Raw genomic sequence first — 18124 nt, 5'->3', positions numbered from 1 at the left:
ATTCTGAAAAGTCAGAGATCATTGACTTAACAAACTGAAAGACTCCAGGACTTCTAATTTAGTCAAATCTGTATTTTTACAGGGACAACAAAGGCACCATTACTAGCAACGTTTAAGCTTCTCTCTGCATCAAAGGTCCTCCAGCAAGTTACATTAACGGTATTATAGTCTCTACCATGGTGTAAAGCAACTCTGCCTGTCCAAGCACAGCAGGCATGCCTTCAAGAGTGTTCAGACAAACCGGGTTCATATGATCACATTTAAATATATCTTTTTATTGATTTTAAATCTGTAACCGTCAAAAGTTGATTTCCCAGAGATCAAGTTTAATTAGTGACAACCTTTATCTTAATACCTTATGTTTTATTTTAAAAGCCTTGAATATACAGCTAGATAACCTTATCATATTGAGAATTGCCTTTGGGAAGGATGCCCATTCAGTCTGTGTAACTATTTGTCACATCTGTACTCATACATCAGCAGCAACTCTGCAAATGATGATCTATGGTACTTAGTCATGTTTGAAGACTAATGACTAACTTAACTTTAAAAGCCTATCAAACAGCCTAATCTATGAGCTTTAGAATAAACTCTAAAATAAGAAAGCAGAAAAGAACTCTTCAACTACTTGTCTTTGAATAATGCATATAATCCTACTGAATACAGTTGTCAGACCTGAAAAAAATGCACTGGAAGATCCAGCAAAAGCAGAGAAAAAATTCCCTAAAAGCTAAATTATTTTAGACCTGATAAAATGCTACTGAATTAAATTTTTTCCCCCCATTAATAATGATATAGAGACAGAGTTTATAGGTGATGAACAACTGACACTTGAAAAGCTTGAAAAAGTAGAGGAGGTTTTGGGCAGACAGGTTTATGTGACTGAAAGCTAATCTTTTATTTTTTTTAAAATATGTGTTAACATAGTCAATATTATTTCTGCCTACAAGCTTTGTTTCTCACATGCTGAGATAACAGATCTACAAGAACAATAAGAAAAGACTAGACTAGACTATTTCAGTTGGAAGGGACCTACAATGATTATCTAGTCCAGCTGCCTGACCACTTCTGGGTTGACCAACACTTAAAGCATGTTGTTAAGGGCATTGTCCAAACGCTTCTTAATCACCTGACAGGCATGGTGCATCGTCCACCTCTCTAGGAAGCCAGTTCCAGGGTTTGACCACCCTCTCAGTAAAGAAATGTTTCCTAATGTCAAGTCTGAACCTCCCCTGGTGCAGCTTTGAACCATTCTCATGTGTCCTATTACTGGATCCCAGGGAGAAGAGATCAGCACCTCCCTCTGCACTTTCCCTCCTCAGGAAGCTGTAGGGAACAATGAGGTTGCCATTGCCCCTCAGCCTCCTTTTCTCCAAGCTAGACAAACCTGAAGTCCTTAGCTGCTTCTTATAGGACATTCCTTCTACCCCTTTCATCAGCTTTGTTGCCCTCCTGTGGATGCATTCAAGGACCTTACTGTTACTCTATTTGAATCCATCACCAAAATTAGGGTCTTGTGTGTTGGTTCTCACAGAAGTTGTTGAAGTTGGTGTTCATGGTAATTCTGATCATTCTGTGTACTTGTGCTTTCCCTTACCTTGTAGTAAACAGGTTTCAAGACAGCATTTGCTTGATCCCAAGGCCCTTGTCAGTCAGCATTCTACTCAGAGCTCCCCCTCTGAGCTTTTCTCTGTGTTAGAATACCTGTATTTCTCTGGCTACATCTGCACTCCCTTGCAGCTGTTACTGGTCATTTTGGTCTGCCTGTCTCTCACACACATAGATGACAGACAGCTGCAGTCAAACTCATCTCATAGATCTAGAATTTTTTTAATATCAAACTCATGGGGAAGCTATTGGATTACACCCACTGCCTGGGTTTGCAGACAGTCTGTTTCATGGACAGTTGCTTTCCATTGTTTCAGCTGCCAGTAACAAAAAAGATATTTTAATGTCCCTAGAAGAAAGTTGGCTATTGTGTCCAAATTTCAATGTGGTGTTACAATGATTCAACCCCTACCACAATGAAATCACTAATAGCATAATGTTCAATTATACATATTTTAATTTTCCTCCATAGATATCTGAGGTGAATATCATTAGTCTTACTTTACAAAGGGAAAAACTGAGGCAAACAGAGGCAACTTGCTCAAAATCATGCAGCACCTAGTGACAAAGCAGAGGATGGACTCTGGTCCCCTGGGAAACCACTCGCTGCTTGCTCCGTAAAGTCACACTACTAATTTTATTTATACACAGCAACTGCAATATTTGCAAAGTAAAAATGACATTTTCTTTTGAGATGCCTCCATAAGAGTATATTCTGATAGGTACTTTTGAAAATTCCCTAATGCAATCATAAAATAATTCACAAACAGGAAGCTGGATCTATGACAGTTCAGCAAAGTAACATATATGTAAGAAATTCCTGATTAAATCAACAATAGAGGAATAGAAGAAGAATCTGCCACTCAGAAACAGATGTTCTGGTACTCTCTCTAACTCCTTATGTTTCCAAGAAATTCACCAGCAACACAGACACATGTCTGTGAGCAGACATAGATGTACATTTGCTTGTGTACATACATATCCACTTAATAGACCTGAATTCAACTTTATGGTCTTCCTTCGAGACAGCTGCATTCTATGTAACTGTGACTTCAGCAATGATCTGAATCAAATCTCAACTGAAATAGCTGCTGCTGGATCCAAAATAGGTGAACTAACATGTTATAAAGTGGTTTTACAGGCACTATACTGCATGTCTACAAAGTGAGTATTTACCTCTGACAGCGTAGCCGTCTTTTACTGATGCTGGAAATGGTGGTAGATTATCTTTTGCATATACGTCTTGAGCAAGGACTCGGCCCATTCCATCTAGAAAAGAGAAAAGACCATGCTCCACGTCATTACAGCTAGCGACAGGGAAAGCGAATGAACAGCAGTGTGCTCTGATGGATGAAACATATGTGTATGTGACATGAACAGATCTCAGGTTTTTGACTTCTGACACTACATAAATGAAAAAAAGAGTTGAGTCTGAAACTATTGACAAAAGATTTGTTCAGGAAGCCTGTGTTCCTGGTTATGGTGAAATTGTTGACAGTAGCGCTGAATGCCAAGTATCCAAACCCAGAGGTAATGCTCTGATATAGGATCAGACAGAAAAAATCTAAGTATTTTTTTCTCCAGGATAAGTTTTTCTCCTGAAATATCTTGAAAATGCATACTTTCCTGTTTTTCAATGTTAGAAAAAAAAGTTGTTCTTTTTTCAAAAGCTTTTAACATAACATTTCAAAAGTGAATCCTGTGTGCAAAAGGTGAGAGGTGATGGATTGAGCCCAGAGGACTCAGCCTAAACAGTAATGATGGACAAGTTTCCATAAATTGATAAAGAAGTTTTGCAATAGATTAGTTTTGCCTAATTGCTGAGAGCATTTCTGCTTAATGGAGGGTGAGTGCACATAAGTGTCAGGATTATTTATGTAAATCTACACTGTTATAGTTCTAAATATTTTAATAGCTGTTTCATACTCTTTTCCTTCACTTAGCAACTATGACTGATGAGTTGCAATTTGGCTCTGCCTCCCTGTAGAGTCTGATATGAATTACTTCACCTTCAGTCAAGTGTGCACTACTTGTTTGCTTTTAGGGCACCAGCAAGAACTTTTTTCAGTATGATGTGGCACAGAGTGGAAAATATGTATCTTATCCCTTCATACAGTGGGAAAGTGAGAAAGAAGATTTATTACATGTGTGATTAGATGGACTGGGAAAGGGCATGTGGGTCAGAACTACTGAAATCAGCTTGATTTCAGTATGTCTAAGTAGAAGGGGGGAAGCTCATGTCATAATAGAGGCCATCGCTCTTAGGAGTGTATTGTGGCACAGGAAGGCAATATCCAGCCGAAAGTATGAAGGAATGAGAGGATGCATGAATGCTTCTGCTGGGAGAATTTGCATGGATATGTACTTTATAGATTATGATCCTTCAGACATGCCAAAAAAGAGAGGCATACATAACATGTGTTTCTGGTTTTACAGATAGGGAAATTGATGTGGTTCTGGATTTGCTGGGAAGGCAGAAGATCTAACATTGCATGCTGAATGGATACGTTTTGTTAAAAAGCGCACCTACTTGATTGGAAAATGTTTGGCTCCAGTGAAGTGGTATTATAATGGAGATTATATTTGACTTATTAACACAAAGTCATTTTGTTAGTAATTAATTATAATTATACTAAGTATAACGTCGTGCTCACATCCATTCGCATCAACTTTCAGCCTGAGGTGAATACTTATGTTGCATTTTTGAAATAGGTATTGCCATGAAAATGCTGATAAAACCTGTTAAAGCAACTAGAAAAGCACCTTTGTGATGGCTATTAATAGGCCTGTGCATCACTGTGTATCACTGTCTCTGATACACAATATAGAAGCTTGTGAAATCTTATACACTTGCACTGGAAAAAAGAAAGCAGACACAGACATTTAAATTATAGCATCAAAAGGCAGCTATCAAAGGCCTAGTAAAAACACCCTCTGTTCATAGACGCATAAAATCTCATACAAAAGTGATGCTTCTAATTTTAGCAGGCATGTTGTGTCTTCATTTTACTTCTTGTCTGCATGAAAATCACACCAATTAGAGCAAAGTTGAACAGTATGTTCCTGGCATTCTGCCATGCAATATTTGAAGGGAATAAATGGCCAGCCAGTAGCGGGAATGAATTTCATTAAGAGGAGAAAAATGTAAGAATTATTTGCTGAAGCCTTAGGCATTTAAAATGAAGCAAGTCAGCAAAGGGCAATCTGAAGTAACTCTGTACTCTCCTTTATTTGAGCAATTATTTTAGAAATACACTGTTTGACCTTATTTTGACTAATTGTAATTCAAAAATGATGTTCTGAAATATTTCAATGTCATCAAACTGCGCCTTGTGATGCCCATAGCTTTCTGATTCTAACACAAAATGGAGAAGCACATTAAACTCACTTTTCAAATCTGGGCATTTTCTAAAGCTTACTGGTGAAACTGGTACAGTTCTGTGCAGAGTTTTGATTTCTCAGGGTATTGGTACTGGCATAAGGTAGTGAGACAGGTATTGTACTAGAGGTGATGGATTTGCTCCCATTTTGTAAACATTGCCCTGGTAGCAATTCAGTGTGATATGAAAAGGCTCTTGGACTAGATCAGAAAAACTGCCCTCTTCTGAGGCTTAAGCCCATGAAGTGTGGATTGCCTCTGCTTTGTATTTTTAGTATCAATTAAACTTCTGCCTCTTCTTAGTTTCAGAAGAATAACTATTATCATGCTAACAACTTTATATACCCACGGAACAATGTTCAGGTAACTGCATTTAGCTGGAATAAAAGGCTGATTTGGGGTTTCACACCATACATTGATGACAGGAGGTGGGAAATATGCTTCAGATGCCTCTGGTTTATGGCTCTTCCGTAAAATATTTTAGGACTGTAATTTTTTTTTTTTTAATATTGAAGAGGATAAATTATCTATACAGGCACTCAGCAATACACTTACCAATGTGAAAGTCATGTTTCAAAACATAACTTTACTCATCCTCACCCGTATGTTGGGAGAGGATAGATCTGAGAGACTACAGCATGCCTCAACTTAATCAAGAATAAAGTCAGGACTGTACTGGCTACTTGTGCACAGTAACATTCATCAGCTTTATTTATGAGGATGAATACTATGTCATAGGTTTAGTAATGTAAATAAGTCAGGTTAAAATTAATTAGGTAATTTGTTAATGAAATAAATTGCAATCCTAGAACTTTAAACATTATACTTTCCTTAGAGAGAAATTGTGCTCCTGAAAGGTAATTTTCAGGAGTTCAGTATTAATTCAATACACAAAACCACAAAGAAAACAAACACAGCACAACAGTGCTTTTCTGAGTACAGTTAGTTAGGATTCAGACCTCCAGGTCTACCTTTTTATTATCTCCTGAAATTACAGGTATATTAACTGAAAAATAAATGAATACATAGCTAAACGAAAAACTGGTTCTTAAGTCACTGTATTCTTCAAAATCAACATTTTTTAGCAAACTAACATATATGTGTGCATACACATATGCATATATACGTCTATACAAAAAAATCCTATGTGTTTGTCTGTTTAACACTATACTGTGATCACTTAAGAACTTCTGAAAATGAGATTCCATCTTGAGATTTGTATCTGTAAATTAAGAGAATTGAATTTCCAGTATCACAGACACAGGCGTGTCCTAAAGGCTCAATTACATATTAGTGCTAAAATAAGTATATATGTCTTTGTTACTATTTTCATTGTTGTTACAATTATGTGAATATTAAACCAAGAATATATCTCTACAGCTGATGATCTTACCATGTATCTAACTCTTTTATTTTGGGTGGGAGGGAAAAGGGTCATAACTGAAGTGTCTCATCAGACTCAGAAAATTATTTACTAAAGAACAATTGTGCCAGGAATAATAATAATCAATATGTTCCAGACCTAGAATCAGCCTGAATTTGATGTCAGTAACCAGACAACATGAAGAGCAAAATGAAATATCAACTAAGATATTATAAAGCATACTAGAATGCCTTCTCTTACCTTGACAGCATATTCCCATGTAGTAGAATAAGAACAGAAACAATCTAATTGCCCTTTTGACAAATTAAGAGTATATAAAACTCTACAGAGAATATAAGCATCTAGCTAAGACCAATTACCTCCATTCCATCTCTGTAAGGACATTTTGAAAGGCATGTAGTCTGACTAGAATCACTCTGTTATTGGTATGGTAACATTATCAGTATTAGCGCAAAACTGTTACTTAGTCCATATTTTGAGTGGTTTTTAATATTAAAATAAATTACATGGTGCAAGATTGTCCAAAGCATGTTGCAACAGGAAATTATATAAACTGTGATTTTGTCTTATTTCTTCATAGTTCTAATGAAGAAGTTTACAAATCAGATATATGAAAAGGCTGCTACCCACTGTTGATATAAATATGTTTGCACAGAGACTGGTGCATACATATAAATAGGTGGCCGTGTTATTATCAAGATATATATATATATATTTTTGAACATACATGTAGCAAGTGAGGGTTATGCTTATTCTCTGTCTACACAGAAGAATAATTTTAGCCACATTTTATTAACTTCTAGGGAAAATACAGTTTCTGTCCAGAAACAGAATGGCAGGAAAACAAAAGTGTTGTGAAACACAATGTACGTTTTCATCCAGAAGTGTACAAGATAGAGAGATGGAGAAAAGCAAAAATAAAGAGAAAAGGATGAGAGAATAAGACATATTTATAGGATAGAATCAAGGACAAAAAAAGGAAAAATAACAGCTTATCAATACTTATTTTTCCCTATAATCAATACAACCCAAATTCAGGAACTTATTTCTTCACTTAATCTTGCACTAGAGGTTTAAAAAAAATCAAAACTATTTTTATGTAGAAAAGAATAATAATGCTACAGTACCTTAACAGTACCTTACATAGCAAAATAAACATATGCTGTGCTTATTTTTCCGGGACGTACATGCCAGACTTTTATAATTTACTTCAGGGGTTCAGTGGCATATACATAGCGTCTATTTGGCCTAAAAGTACCTACCTAACATTGTGGCTCATCGTATTGTCCACAAAGGGCCGTCTTAGCAAAGACATTTAACCGACAGCTGTCCAAAAAGATCTAACAGCAATGCTCAGGCATTTATGCCTTAATGCCTTCTTCTAATCTGCACACCATTATGAAAGTGCAGGGTGTAGTATGCATATTCCTTGTTGACCCAGCATTAGTGCTGTTCTGAATGCAGAATATGCAGCATTTTCTCAGAGATCTGCTTCCTGCTACCAAGGCACAAGGGAGTGCTGATCTCCACTCGGGACTGACTAAACACAAAGCTGTGATTCTAAGCAGCCTGCTAAATCAGCACATCAAGATGAAGGCTTCATAAAGGTTTGTAGCAGCACAAAGATTTGGTGAAGAGCACGAAAAATTTGAGCTTTCAAGCCAGAAGACAGAATATCCCATTCAGAAACCATTTGTACTTCTGTGACATCTGGAGTCCACCAATGCCCTAAACATTTTGCCTCTTATCTCTTTGCTCACCACCTTACCTTTGGAAAATCTGGAGGAATCCATGGAGAAGGTTTCCTCTTCCTTACCTACTTTAGGTTTACTTGTCAGCATGCTTCCTGTCATGGTTGTGTTCTGTGCCAAGAACACTCTCCCAGATAATGCCCAGGCTTGGCGTAAGGGATAGCAGAAACAAGCAAGACACCTAATAGGCATTACGAACACACTATTTCAGGGGGGAGGATAGTTTATCTGAATAAAATGAGAGGTGCCTGCTAATCCCTTTTAAGCCCAGAAAATGGCTTCACCTCATCTATTTACAAGTACAAACAGTCACAAGGTCTGATATTTTGCCTGCTGTTAGGAGCATTTTAAGACAACCTCACTGTGTAAATCAATAACAGTTACCCTTGATTATAAAGTTAAAATAAATCAAACATTAAATACAAATAAGTATCAGAAAAGGATAAAATGTAGCGGTAAAATAGAAAGGGAATTATGTTGCGTTTATGAGAAGAGGCAGCAAATTCTGGAATGACTAGTAGGACAAGTAGGATCTGGAAAAACAGACTGAGATGAACTGTTAAAGACACAGACATGGAAAAAAGTGACCTGGAATCAATAATCACTTTGATTTGATCATTAATCTCAGATTGGAAAGGGGTTTAGTGAAAATCTTCCACAGTGAGAGAACAGAGCGAACCGTCACAGCACAACTTGGAGCTACTTGGCATCTACAAAGGTCCAGTGTTAAATCAACCACTGAGGCAAGTTGTAGTTTCTATGCTTTAGCTTTGTTGCATATAACACAGACCAGAAGAAAATTCATTTATATATTTAACGAGACTTCCATTAGATTCCTTCAGGGAGCAGCACTGAGCTCGTTCAACATTCTCCTGACTTCGAAAGGACTTCTGCTCCTATTATTGGCATTTCCTAAAGCAGTTTCTCCTGGAGAGGGTACTGTCTCAGACACCTCACAACATTAATAAAAGAGCAAGTGCTTAAGGAGGTTGTAAAATAAGGAAATAACCGCCTTAATCCTCTCAAAGAATCCAACTTAAAATACCTCTATAATTGATGATTTCTGTTCCAAGCACTGGGGTCATCTCCAGAACTGTGATGAAAGCCTTGTCCATAGATGTCAATGGGAATGGAGACATGCGGTGTCTTCTTGCTACCTTGGTAATGTCAACAGCACTGTGACCTGCAACAAGACAGCACCAAGTTTATGTATGCTACAATGTGTAGATGTACACAGTGATGTTCATCTAAACCACTTTACTGAAATTAATCCAGCACTTCAGGGTAAATTAAATTAGTTACTTATTACTATTGAGCATTTATGTCAGACACTGGGAAGGCACGGTATTCAACTAGAACCAAAAGAGAAATTGAAAACAAAATGCAATTTGCAGTAGGAAAAGTTCACAAAAGTGTATATCCTTACTTAAAACCACACCAGAAGTCTTGATGAGCATAAAAGGATCAGTTAATCAGAAACAGAAACCGTTCAAGATGATGCAGTATCTTACACTGAGGATGGCAACCTGAGGCTGACTCAGTTCTATGAACTATGAACTCAGGATGATTCACTCTTCATTCTGTTCCCCACAAACTCAATATGCTATGCGCAGTGCACAGACAGAACATGAAAATGGACACTGTTCCAGTGAGTTTGCAACCCAAGAGTGAGAGAGGAGTCAAAAGGTTTGAAAGGGGGATAGAGGGAAGCACAACGAAATCACTGGACAGTCAGGACAGCAGACAGCGTTTCCAGCTAGTGGGCATCCTACCCATTGTCAAGATTTTGTAGTCACCATAGCAAAGTGATGTTTAAATGTATAATTTGAGTGAAGGTCATAAGATAGATTAATGGAAGCTCACTTTTCCCAAGTATGAGGGACAGGTTGGGAGAAAATACGACAAAAGTTGCACAAAAACCAAGCCAGCTGCATGTTTGATTTCTTGATACTTACTGAGAGAGTAAACAAGGGAACAACAAGCTTTGAGGGATTTTGAAAGTGAAGATAACCAATTGAAGAGAGTGAACTACTGCAGGAATACATAAACAAGAGTAACAGATACAAACCGAAAGATTAAGAAAATGACATTTGTAGAAATATCTTCGATTTGCCCAGAACAAGAAGGTACTTATGAGGGCCAAAGTGGATGATGTTCTACACGTAATATCCAGATATTCCTAATGCAACATAAATTATAATAAGATAGTATTAACAAATAAGAGAAACTAATTTTTAAAGACATGATTTTGCTTTGCAGTAGCTACCTAAATATCCCATTTGCTGCTGCACCTGCCTTCACATTCTAGAAAAAAAAAAATATTGCTTTAAGTGTAGTCTTCTAATAAAAAAAATCCCCACTACAAAAATAGTAAAAACAATCATGCAATCTAAGTTTTTCCTTCAGAAGAGAAGGTCACTTACTCAATCTGTATATACAAAACTTCTTTCAGCACTGACACATGCTTGTCTCTCTATGTGGGGGATGCACTGTGAAATTTGTCAAGCATAAATAATCTAACTGACTTAATTCCTTTCCTTAATATAGCAGTTGGCACACTGAGGAAAAGAGAACCAGCTGATGAGACCAATTTTAATATATTAAGACTTTTCACACTCTTAAACATGACTTTCTCATAAGCAAAAAGGAGAAATGATCAAATTAAACTATTAAGATAAAAGTGTAACTAGTGGAAAAACTGCATTCCTGGATTTAACAACAGGGATGTCCCTGCCAAGCTTACATTGTCCATTATTATGCCTGTATTTTGTTAGCCACCTCATGAAAATGAGGAAAAGGAAAGGAAAGCATTTGTGAGACACAGTCAAACTTCCCATGTCTTCCTCTACATAAAGAAACCCTGCTGAGCAGCACCGTAATTCCTGGAGGTACAGCAGATTCCACACAATAATGTTGAAAACTTTTTCCTGACTGTATAAATTAATGAACTATTTTCCTAAAAGGAAAAGTTGGAAAAAATGAAGGAACATGGTAGGAAAAAATATGTCACAGCAGTGAAAGCTGGGGGAATTGTGCAGCAGCAAACAACTTTTATGCTAGAGCCATTAGATGCTTCAATGTTTATGTTTTACTGATACCTAAACCTTACTGTTAACTACTTCAGAAAGCAACAATTTGCCTGAACGAATTCAAAGGCTTTGAATGGTGCCCAGAAATCTACCTTCAGATTTGAAACTGTCTAATATATTTATTTAAGTCAAAGTTTCTGTTAAAATCTACTGAGAAATGCATTCTTCAACAGTTTTTTTTGGAAACAGATAAAATCCCCTAATCTCTGACAAATTTGTTCCAACACCAAAAGTAACACTCATTATTTCTGCACGAGAAGACAAGAAAATACATACTCAAAAATAGAGCCCCTTCAGGTCTAACACTAGCTTGAATAATCTTAATGAAGAAAGGAAGGTAGGTGCATGTGTAACTACTAACCCTTCTCTCCCTATTTCTCCCTTCAAACAAATGCTAACTCTTCTTTTAGAGGTATCATACATTTAAACGAACCCAGAGACAAACAAATGTTTTTTTTAAAATTCTAAACCCACTAAGTGGTATTTTTATATTACAAATAAATGACATTAAACAATTCCTCAGACCTTCCCAAGTTACCTTTCACTAATATGAAATGTCAGATGTCTCTAAAAAGAACTACTTACATTAAGCAGCAATTTGTATGACAAAATAATCCTCTAGCTTTGAAGCAGATAAGTCAATTGGTAGAAGACTCTTGACAGCCTTCTCTCTTATCACCAAAACAACTTCCTACTCCTGTTGTTATATAGATACACACGTACAGTGGATCAAATTTTAGACGAGGAAAGATTCCCATAAAGCAAAGGAAAGGAATCGTGCAATTTAAAGAACAGGTCATTTGTATCAAATCTGAATTCTTAACCTTTGCATTTTTTGGTTTGGTTTTATGAACATTCAATTTCATGTTCAGGCATGAAAATAAAAATCATATATATCCAATCTGAGAATTTCCATTTTCATTGTCTTTGAGTGTTGATTCTTTTCTGCCCATAAAACTCGCACACACATGATCATTTACCACAATACATCACCACAAAGAACACAGACCTCGATGTCATTAGAAGAACAACTTGGAAGAGAAAATTAAAAGGCAACTATCCTTTAACACATGAACACTATGACCTATTTACACTTTTATTTTCTCTTTGGACTGAATTTCATCGCCTTAAGTTATTAAATTACTTCTGCAAACCCACTTATGTCCCAATCATATCCTTCTTAACTGACTATAATTTGCCATCTTCTGAGCAGTCATAGTTTCTCAATAGAGCTATGAAGTTTCAGCACTTACTTGCTCTGAGGATGTTCTCCTTGCTGCTGCACCTAGACTGGACCTGCAGAGAGAGCACAGAGTCTATGAGCTACAGAAGTTAACAAGAATGCAAAATACAGAGATATAACGGGCAAGCTCCTGGGACCTAAGACAGAGGCTATATGTATTTTCAGCCATATTCTTACATACTCTACATGATAGAAGTACATGTAAGCAGAAGGGTAGTAGCTGATGGTCAGAATCTGATACAAGCAATTTGATTCCACCTCCCACCCCCCCATAAGAAACAAGATGGCCTAAGGCCAATAACAGAGTAAAATCAAAGAACACAGTAGTTAAAATTACGTGTTAAGCTCCAGTTTTAAACAGAACCCCTGCATTTTCTTACACAACTGTAATTACAGTAAGTCTGAACCTAGGTCTTGTTTTATGATTAGACAAAATATAATGTAAGTATATTATCATTACCTGCTTTAAAATTCTATTATTGATATTTTTGTGTATTATAGAAAGAGCATAAAATAGTCAATTTAGATTGTGTTGATTCTGAAGATATTTAATAAGACTTCTTTGTAATTGTATACGCAACTCAGAATTGCATAAACAGCTCCTGGCTGGAGCCAAACAAATTTACTCAGTTGTTTCTGTTTGGTTAAAAGAAATGCCATGTTCGGTATGAATTTTACAGTGCAATTCTATTTTAAAAAGTAACTGTGTGATAATGACAAATGGTTTCTCAACAAGTCGTCTTCCTAGATGATTAGCTGCCACTGTGCTATTCCAGATATGTTAGTCTGACTCGAAGGAAATTGGAGGATTCACATTGGTCTAACATTCTAGTAACATTGGATATTTACATATCTGTTTACCATGCAGATTAAAAAATGGTTTTTTGAAGAGTATCAGTCCTGTGAACACAACACAATTTAAACTTTATCTACACTGAAGCATCAGCTCTTGTTAATTCTTCTCGGGTTTGGGAAGTAGCACATTGTATAATAACAGTGAAGTTGCAAGGTTTTAGATGAACTAATTTGAACAGAAGTCTATCTTCTGGCAGGTCAGCTGACTGAACTGGTTAATACTTGAATAAAAAGCTTTTTGCATAGACAAAACCCCAGCTAAAGTAAGCTTCACAGAAAGAGAAACCTCTGAGAGAGTATGAACAGAATCCTTCTCTTCTTTACTTTATTGACAAATATAATGCTAAATTTCAGCAAGAGGACTAATAAAGTAAAACCATGTGCACGTGGTGGAAGAAGTGGAATAGCACATGTGACGCTGAGGGGCTAATTTCCCTGCAGAACATTTGTCTGCTGAAAAAGCAGAGTGAATCTAGATTATCTTTCAGACTACAGCTTCAATTTGCAGTTACAGAAAAATTTCCTAGAAAGCGAATATGTATTATCTAACAATTGATGAAGAACGGTACACACTCAACCCCCAAAAAGCTGTCTTCAGAAAAGAATAATCATTTAAGGCTGAAACCAACTGTGCCTCAACTTTTAAACCTCTTTCTTCTGTTCCACAGCAGCTTGCCCCAAATGTATGTTCACATAAAAAAACTGGATTCTACAGTGCAACACAGTCTACTTATTGTAATGGAGTAACTTATGAAAGGTAATGTTGCAACTTAGAGTGGGTTATGGTGTCCTTTCCTGAAAAAAACTGTTGTTTTAAAAAAAAACAAACAGAAAAAACCCAAACCCTCCCTCCTTCCCACCAGAAATACTATACAAGAAAACTGCAAACAAAATATTAATGATGCCCAAATTTGGCCCAGAGTTGTTTTACCAGATTTCAAAGGCACGACATGAACAATCTTTGGAAGATTTTTTTGCTTACCTATAATTTACCAAAGGACAATTCTGGACCAAAAAGATGGTATAATGGTAGGAAAGAAAGCACAAAAGGGAGAGAGGCACAGATTGAGAGAGAGAGAGAAGCAGGATGGACGTGGCAAGGCAGAAGATGGTGTGTGCAAAAGGAGACATGGGCCTATGTGTATAAGACTACTGTTTAAAATGGAAGAGGCTCTCTTATTTCTCACTGAAAACCATATGAAAAGAGAAAATGAGGAATGGGCCTGCTGCAAAATAACCAAGCGATTCAGCAAACTCTGGAATGAAACTCAGTGAGATAACATAGTCCTAAAGAAAAAGGCAAAAAAAAACCAAAAATACAAAACACAAACATTTGAAACAATCTACTAAAACAAACTAAGTAAAATATGTGATCCAAAGGACACAGATAAAAGCTACTAGAGAAGGAGGAAAAATGTTAGCAGACAAAGACGGTGCTAAAGAAGTAAAATGGAAGTCAAGAGAGAGTCTTCAACAAAGTGGAGGAACAGAAGGAGCCCAAACCCATAGCGCAAAGCAATGTTTGCGAATGGAAAACAGCTCCTTTGAGCAGTAATAGTTACTCTCGAGTTGTAGCCTCTATTCCTCCTCAGTTCATCTTTAAGCCCTTCCAACCTATAGTGGAGCTAGTGTATGGACAAAAACAAGAGATTTATAATGAACAGAGCAGCTGAGATTTGCAGATCAAATCTTCCAATATAAAAAACGCGCTGACAAAGTTTTGCTCTTACAGTGTCCAAATGACAATGGTAACAAAAGACAGCTGGCTTCACACGCAGCCTCTTACAGGTCATTTTTTTAATTCTGTGCACACAGAGGACTTTAAATTTACTTTTGATTTCTTACACCCAGCCTACAGTTTCCATGTTATCACTCACCTGATGGGCAACACATGCAGTATGAGAAATAATTTGCTTCCCACAAATTTTAAAAGCAGCTGTGGAAGAGGAATCCATGATAATAAAACAAAAGGCTTGATCAGCTAGACTTGATCGTTTCCCAACCTATGCTCACAGCTGCAGAATACAAACCATGTTTTAACATAACTGACATCAAAATTACTTATTACATAATACTTCCGATTGTTTAATAAGAATTGCACATTGATATCCTAAATGTTATTTTTAAATAAAACTGCAGTAAAATGCGATTTTGAATAAAACCCACCAGTTCTCTAACACATAAAGTTTTAGCAGCAATGGAGCTTTGTATAAATGGGGCCATGTGCTTTAAGTGCCTTTTATCATATGATTTGTATGTTTTACTACTTTGTTATTTGTGACATTTACGAAAAGTCTGCATTTTTTTCACAGCTACTGCTAAGTGAAGAATCCATATCACAGTGCATATAGTACCATGACTGACTGGGGTGACTGATCAGTAGTACTATTTACTATAATTCTTCTCATTCACAGGTAGTTACAGAAATAATAATCTATGCCTGTCTCTCCTTTCACAGGGAAAGTATAGAACTATTGTTTGTTCATTCCACAGCCTCTTGGCTCACAATGTACCTTGGCAGAAGATACAGTGGGCTACCAGCCAGTACCATTCCCCTGCATAGTTCAGGTAGAACGTAACCAAACCCAAAGCATTCAATTCACATTACTCTGCTTTTTGAGCAAACCGGATTTTATGTTCTTTATCATGCTGGAACACAGAAGTAAGCTTTCTACCATAAGCTGAAGTAGGAAATAGAATGTGAAATAAAGTACTCAAAAATGAATTCAGGGAATGGTAAAATAAAGAGTCCTGCTGACAATTTCTATCTATCAATCATGATTGGTCTGAAAAATTAAATCAATGACTGTACTAAATTGGATTTATTTAAGTCTACGTGATATGTTTTGCTGCAAATAAAAATCAGTCCACAAAAATTTTTTTACAAGAAAAATAGAAAAAGACACAAAGAAAAGTTCATGCTACAAGTGAAAAATTCATGTGAAAAATAAAGAAAAAAAGAAAATTGAAAAACCCTTTAACACTTTACCGTGACTATAGGAATGGTTAGAGAAATTACTTACCTTTTTAAAGTCATAACAAGATTAGCACAGAGTATTAAGTCAGCTCTTCATTATGGGAGGTACAATTAAAAGCCATTGGTTATAATAAAACAAATTGCTACATAAAGATGAAGAGTTTCCAGCCCAATATGAAAAGCTAACTCTTATGGGAATACATTTCAACTCAATTTTACAACATGAAGAACAATTCAGAACAATGACATCAAAACATGAGTTATCACCAACAGAAAGAGCCCATTTCTCAGGAACACAGACCCTGTAGGAGGCTAACCCATAACCTTTATAATTTATGGGAAAGCACATAGCTCCGTTTTTTAGGAAAGCATGCAGAATGTGGAACCACCAGCAGAAACCCAAACACACATACAGACACAGAGGACTAAGGTACAGCAAAGGGAATGAGTTCGCCAAGCTGTAATGAAGGAAGCAGGGTATGCAAAGAACAGCAGCCGATAACAATTTCAGAACTCCGTTCCTCCAACTGTCTCATAAACACCAGGGAGGCCTTTTTATGAGGTAGGGCACCTACTATAACCTCTTGTCCGTGAGAAAGTGCATAACTCATATAACCTCTCCTTGAAATTTCAGCAGTTTTATGAAGACAATTTATTCTGTGTGATGTGGGAAAGTATGCTGCTGCTGCTTTTTTCTACATGCGATTTAGAAGTAATTTCACAATCTGAGTTCTGTACAATATACTCTGTGCACATGCCATTTGAATGGTCTCGAATACTTGCCTGCTTTAAATAGATTTCAAATCACATATGATCTGCAAGGGTTTCCACAGTGTCTCTTGCCTAAAATATCTACACCCTCCCCCCCCCCCCGCCGAGTGCAACACACATTAATCAGTATCTGTAAATAAATACATAAAATAAAACTAAACCATGAACAACAATGTCTCAAACTGATGTAATAATACTGTAAAAATTGATTTTGGCCTGCTGTTCTAAGCAATATACATGAGGTTGAATTAGGAGCAAAGTGAAAAATGTAATGGAATACATTGGTTGGTTTCATTAAAGAAATCGTTTTAAATCTAATCTGAAGAACAGAGACAATTGCTTTGATTGAATCAATATAGAATATAAAAATAAGGTTTTCACAACAATTTCACAGGGAAAGTGTGTCTGGAATAGTGTACTTCAGAAAATGATGAACGAAGTATTTGAGGATTAAATAATCCTATTACAAGATGCAATCTTCCTATTTCAGGAAGGCATTTCTATTCAAACATTACTTTTATGTTGAGATGAATATGCAAGGTCTTAAGAGTATGCTTTATGGGCATCTGAATTAGGACTAAAGTCAGTTTAAAACTACAGAATAATATTTTTTTTGTTATACTGAGAACACTTCTGAAAGGGAAAACAAAGTTAGCTCAAGGGATTTGATAGCAGCAGACGTTATAAACACATTTTTAAACAGGAGCAGCACTGTTGGTTGGATTCATCTCAGCAAAATTTATATATGAATAATTAGTATTCTACACATGGAATTACTAATTTTGAGTCAGTGGGAAGAAGTAAGCAAAAAATCCTTTGAAGCCAAAGTCATTTTAGGAGCAGATTTTTACCACTTATTAAGTGTTATGCTTGGTAGACCGGACACAGAACAAAAGTAATCTTCAAATCTTGAATATGCCTTTATGTCTTCACCCATCTATTATTGACTTCTCTTTTCCGAGGTTTTTTAGTCACCTACACTTTACGTAAAGGTATATTTAATTTTGATCATTGTTTCTTAGTAGACTGAACACATACATTGAATTATATGGTCAGATTACGGTTCA

At 36.4% G+C, this 18124-nt stretch overlaps 1 protein-coding gene across 11 annotated transcripts in view; it reads right to left on the bottom strand.

The window, feature by feature from the left end:
* Window positions 1-18124, bottom strand: part of GPHN (gephyrin) — a 299653-nt gene that overhangs the window by 38245 nt on the left and 243284 nt on the right. For 7 of the 11 annotated variants that reach the window (XM_086463541.1, XM_086463533.1, XM_086463537.1 and 4 more), the window contains 3 exons: window positions 12465-12507; window positions 9168-9305; window positions 2785-2877 (listed from right to left, as the gene is read on the bottom strand). In XM_086463541.1, coding sequence (XP_086319667.1) covers window positions 2785-2877; window positions 9168-9305; window positions 12465-12507 — 274 coding nt within the window. Of the gene's footprint in view, window positions 1-2784; window positions 2878-9167; window positions 9306-12464; window positions 12508-14871; window positions 14935-18124 lie in introns of all 11 variants that reach the window. The other 4 variants (XM_086463531.1, XM_086463532.1, XM_086463534.1 and 1 more) reach the window with 1 other exon arrangement.

This window comes from Leptosomus discolor, chromosome 3, assembly GCF_034619465.1.
Source record: "Leptosomus discolor isolate bLepDis1 chromosome 3, bLepDis1.hap2, whole genome shotgun sequence".
Classification (NCBI taxonomy): domain Eukaryota; kingdom Metazoa; phylum Chordata; class Aves; order Leptosomiformes; family Leptosomidae; genus Leptosomus; species Leptosomus discolor.
This window is presented reverse-complemented; position numbering and strand designations above follow the sequence as displayed.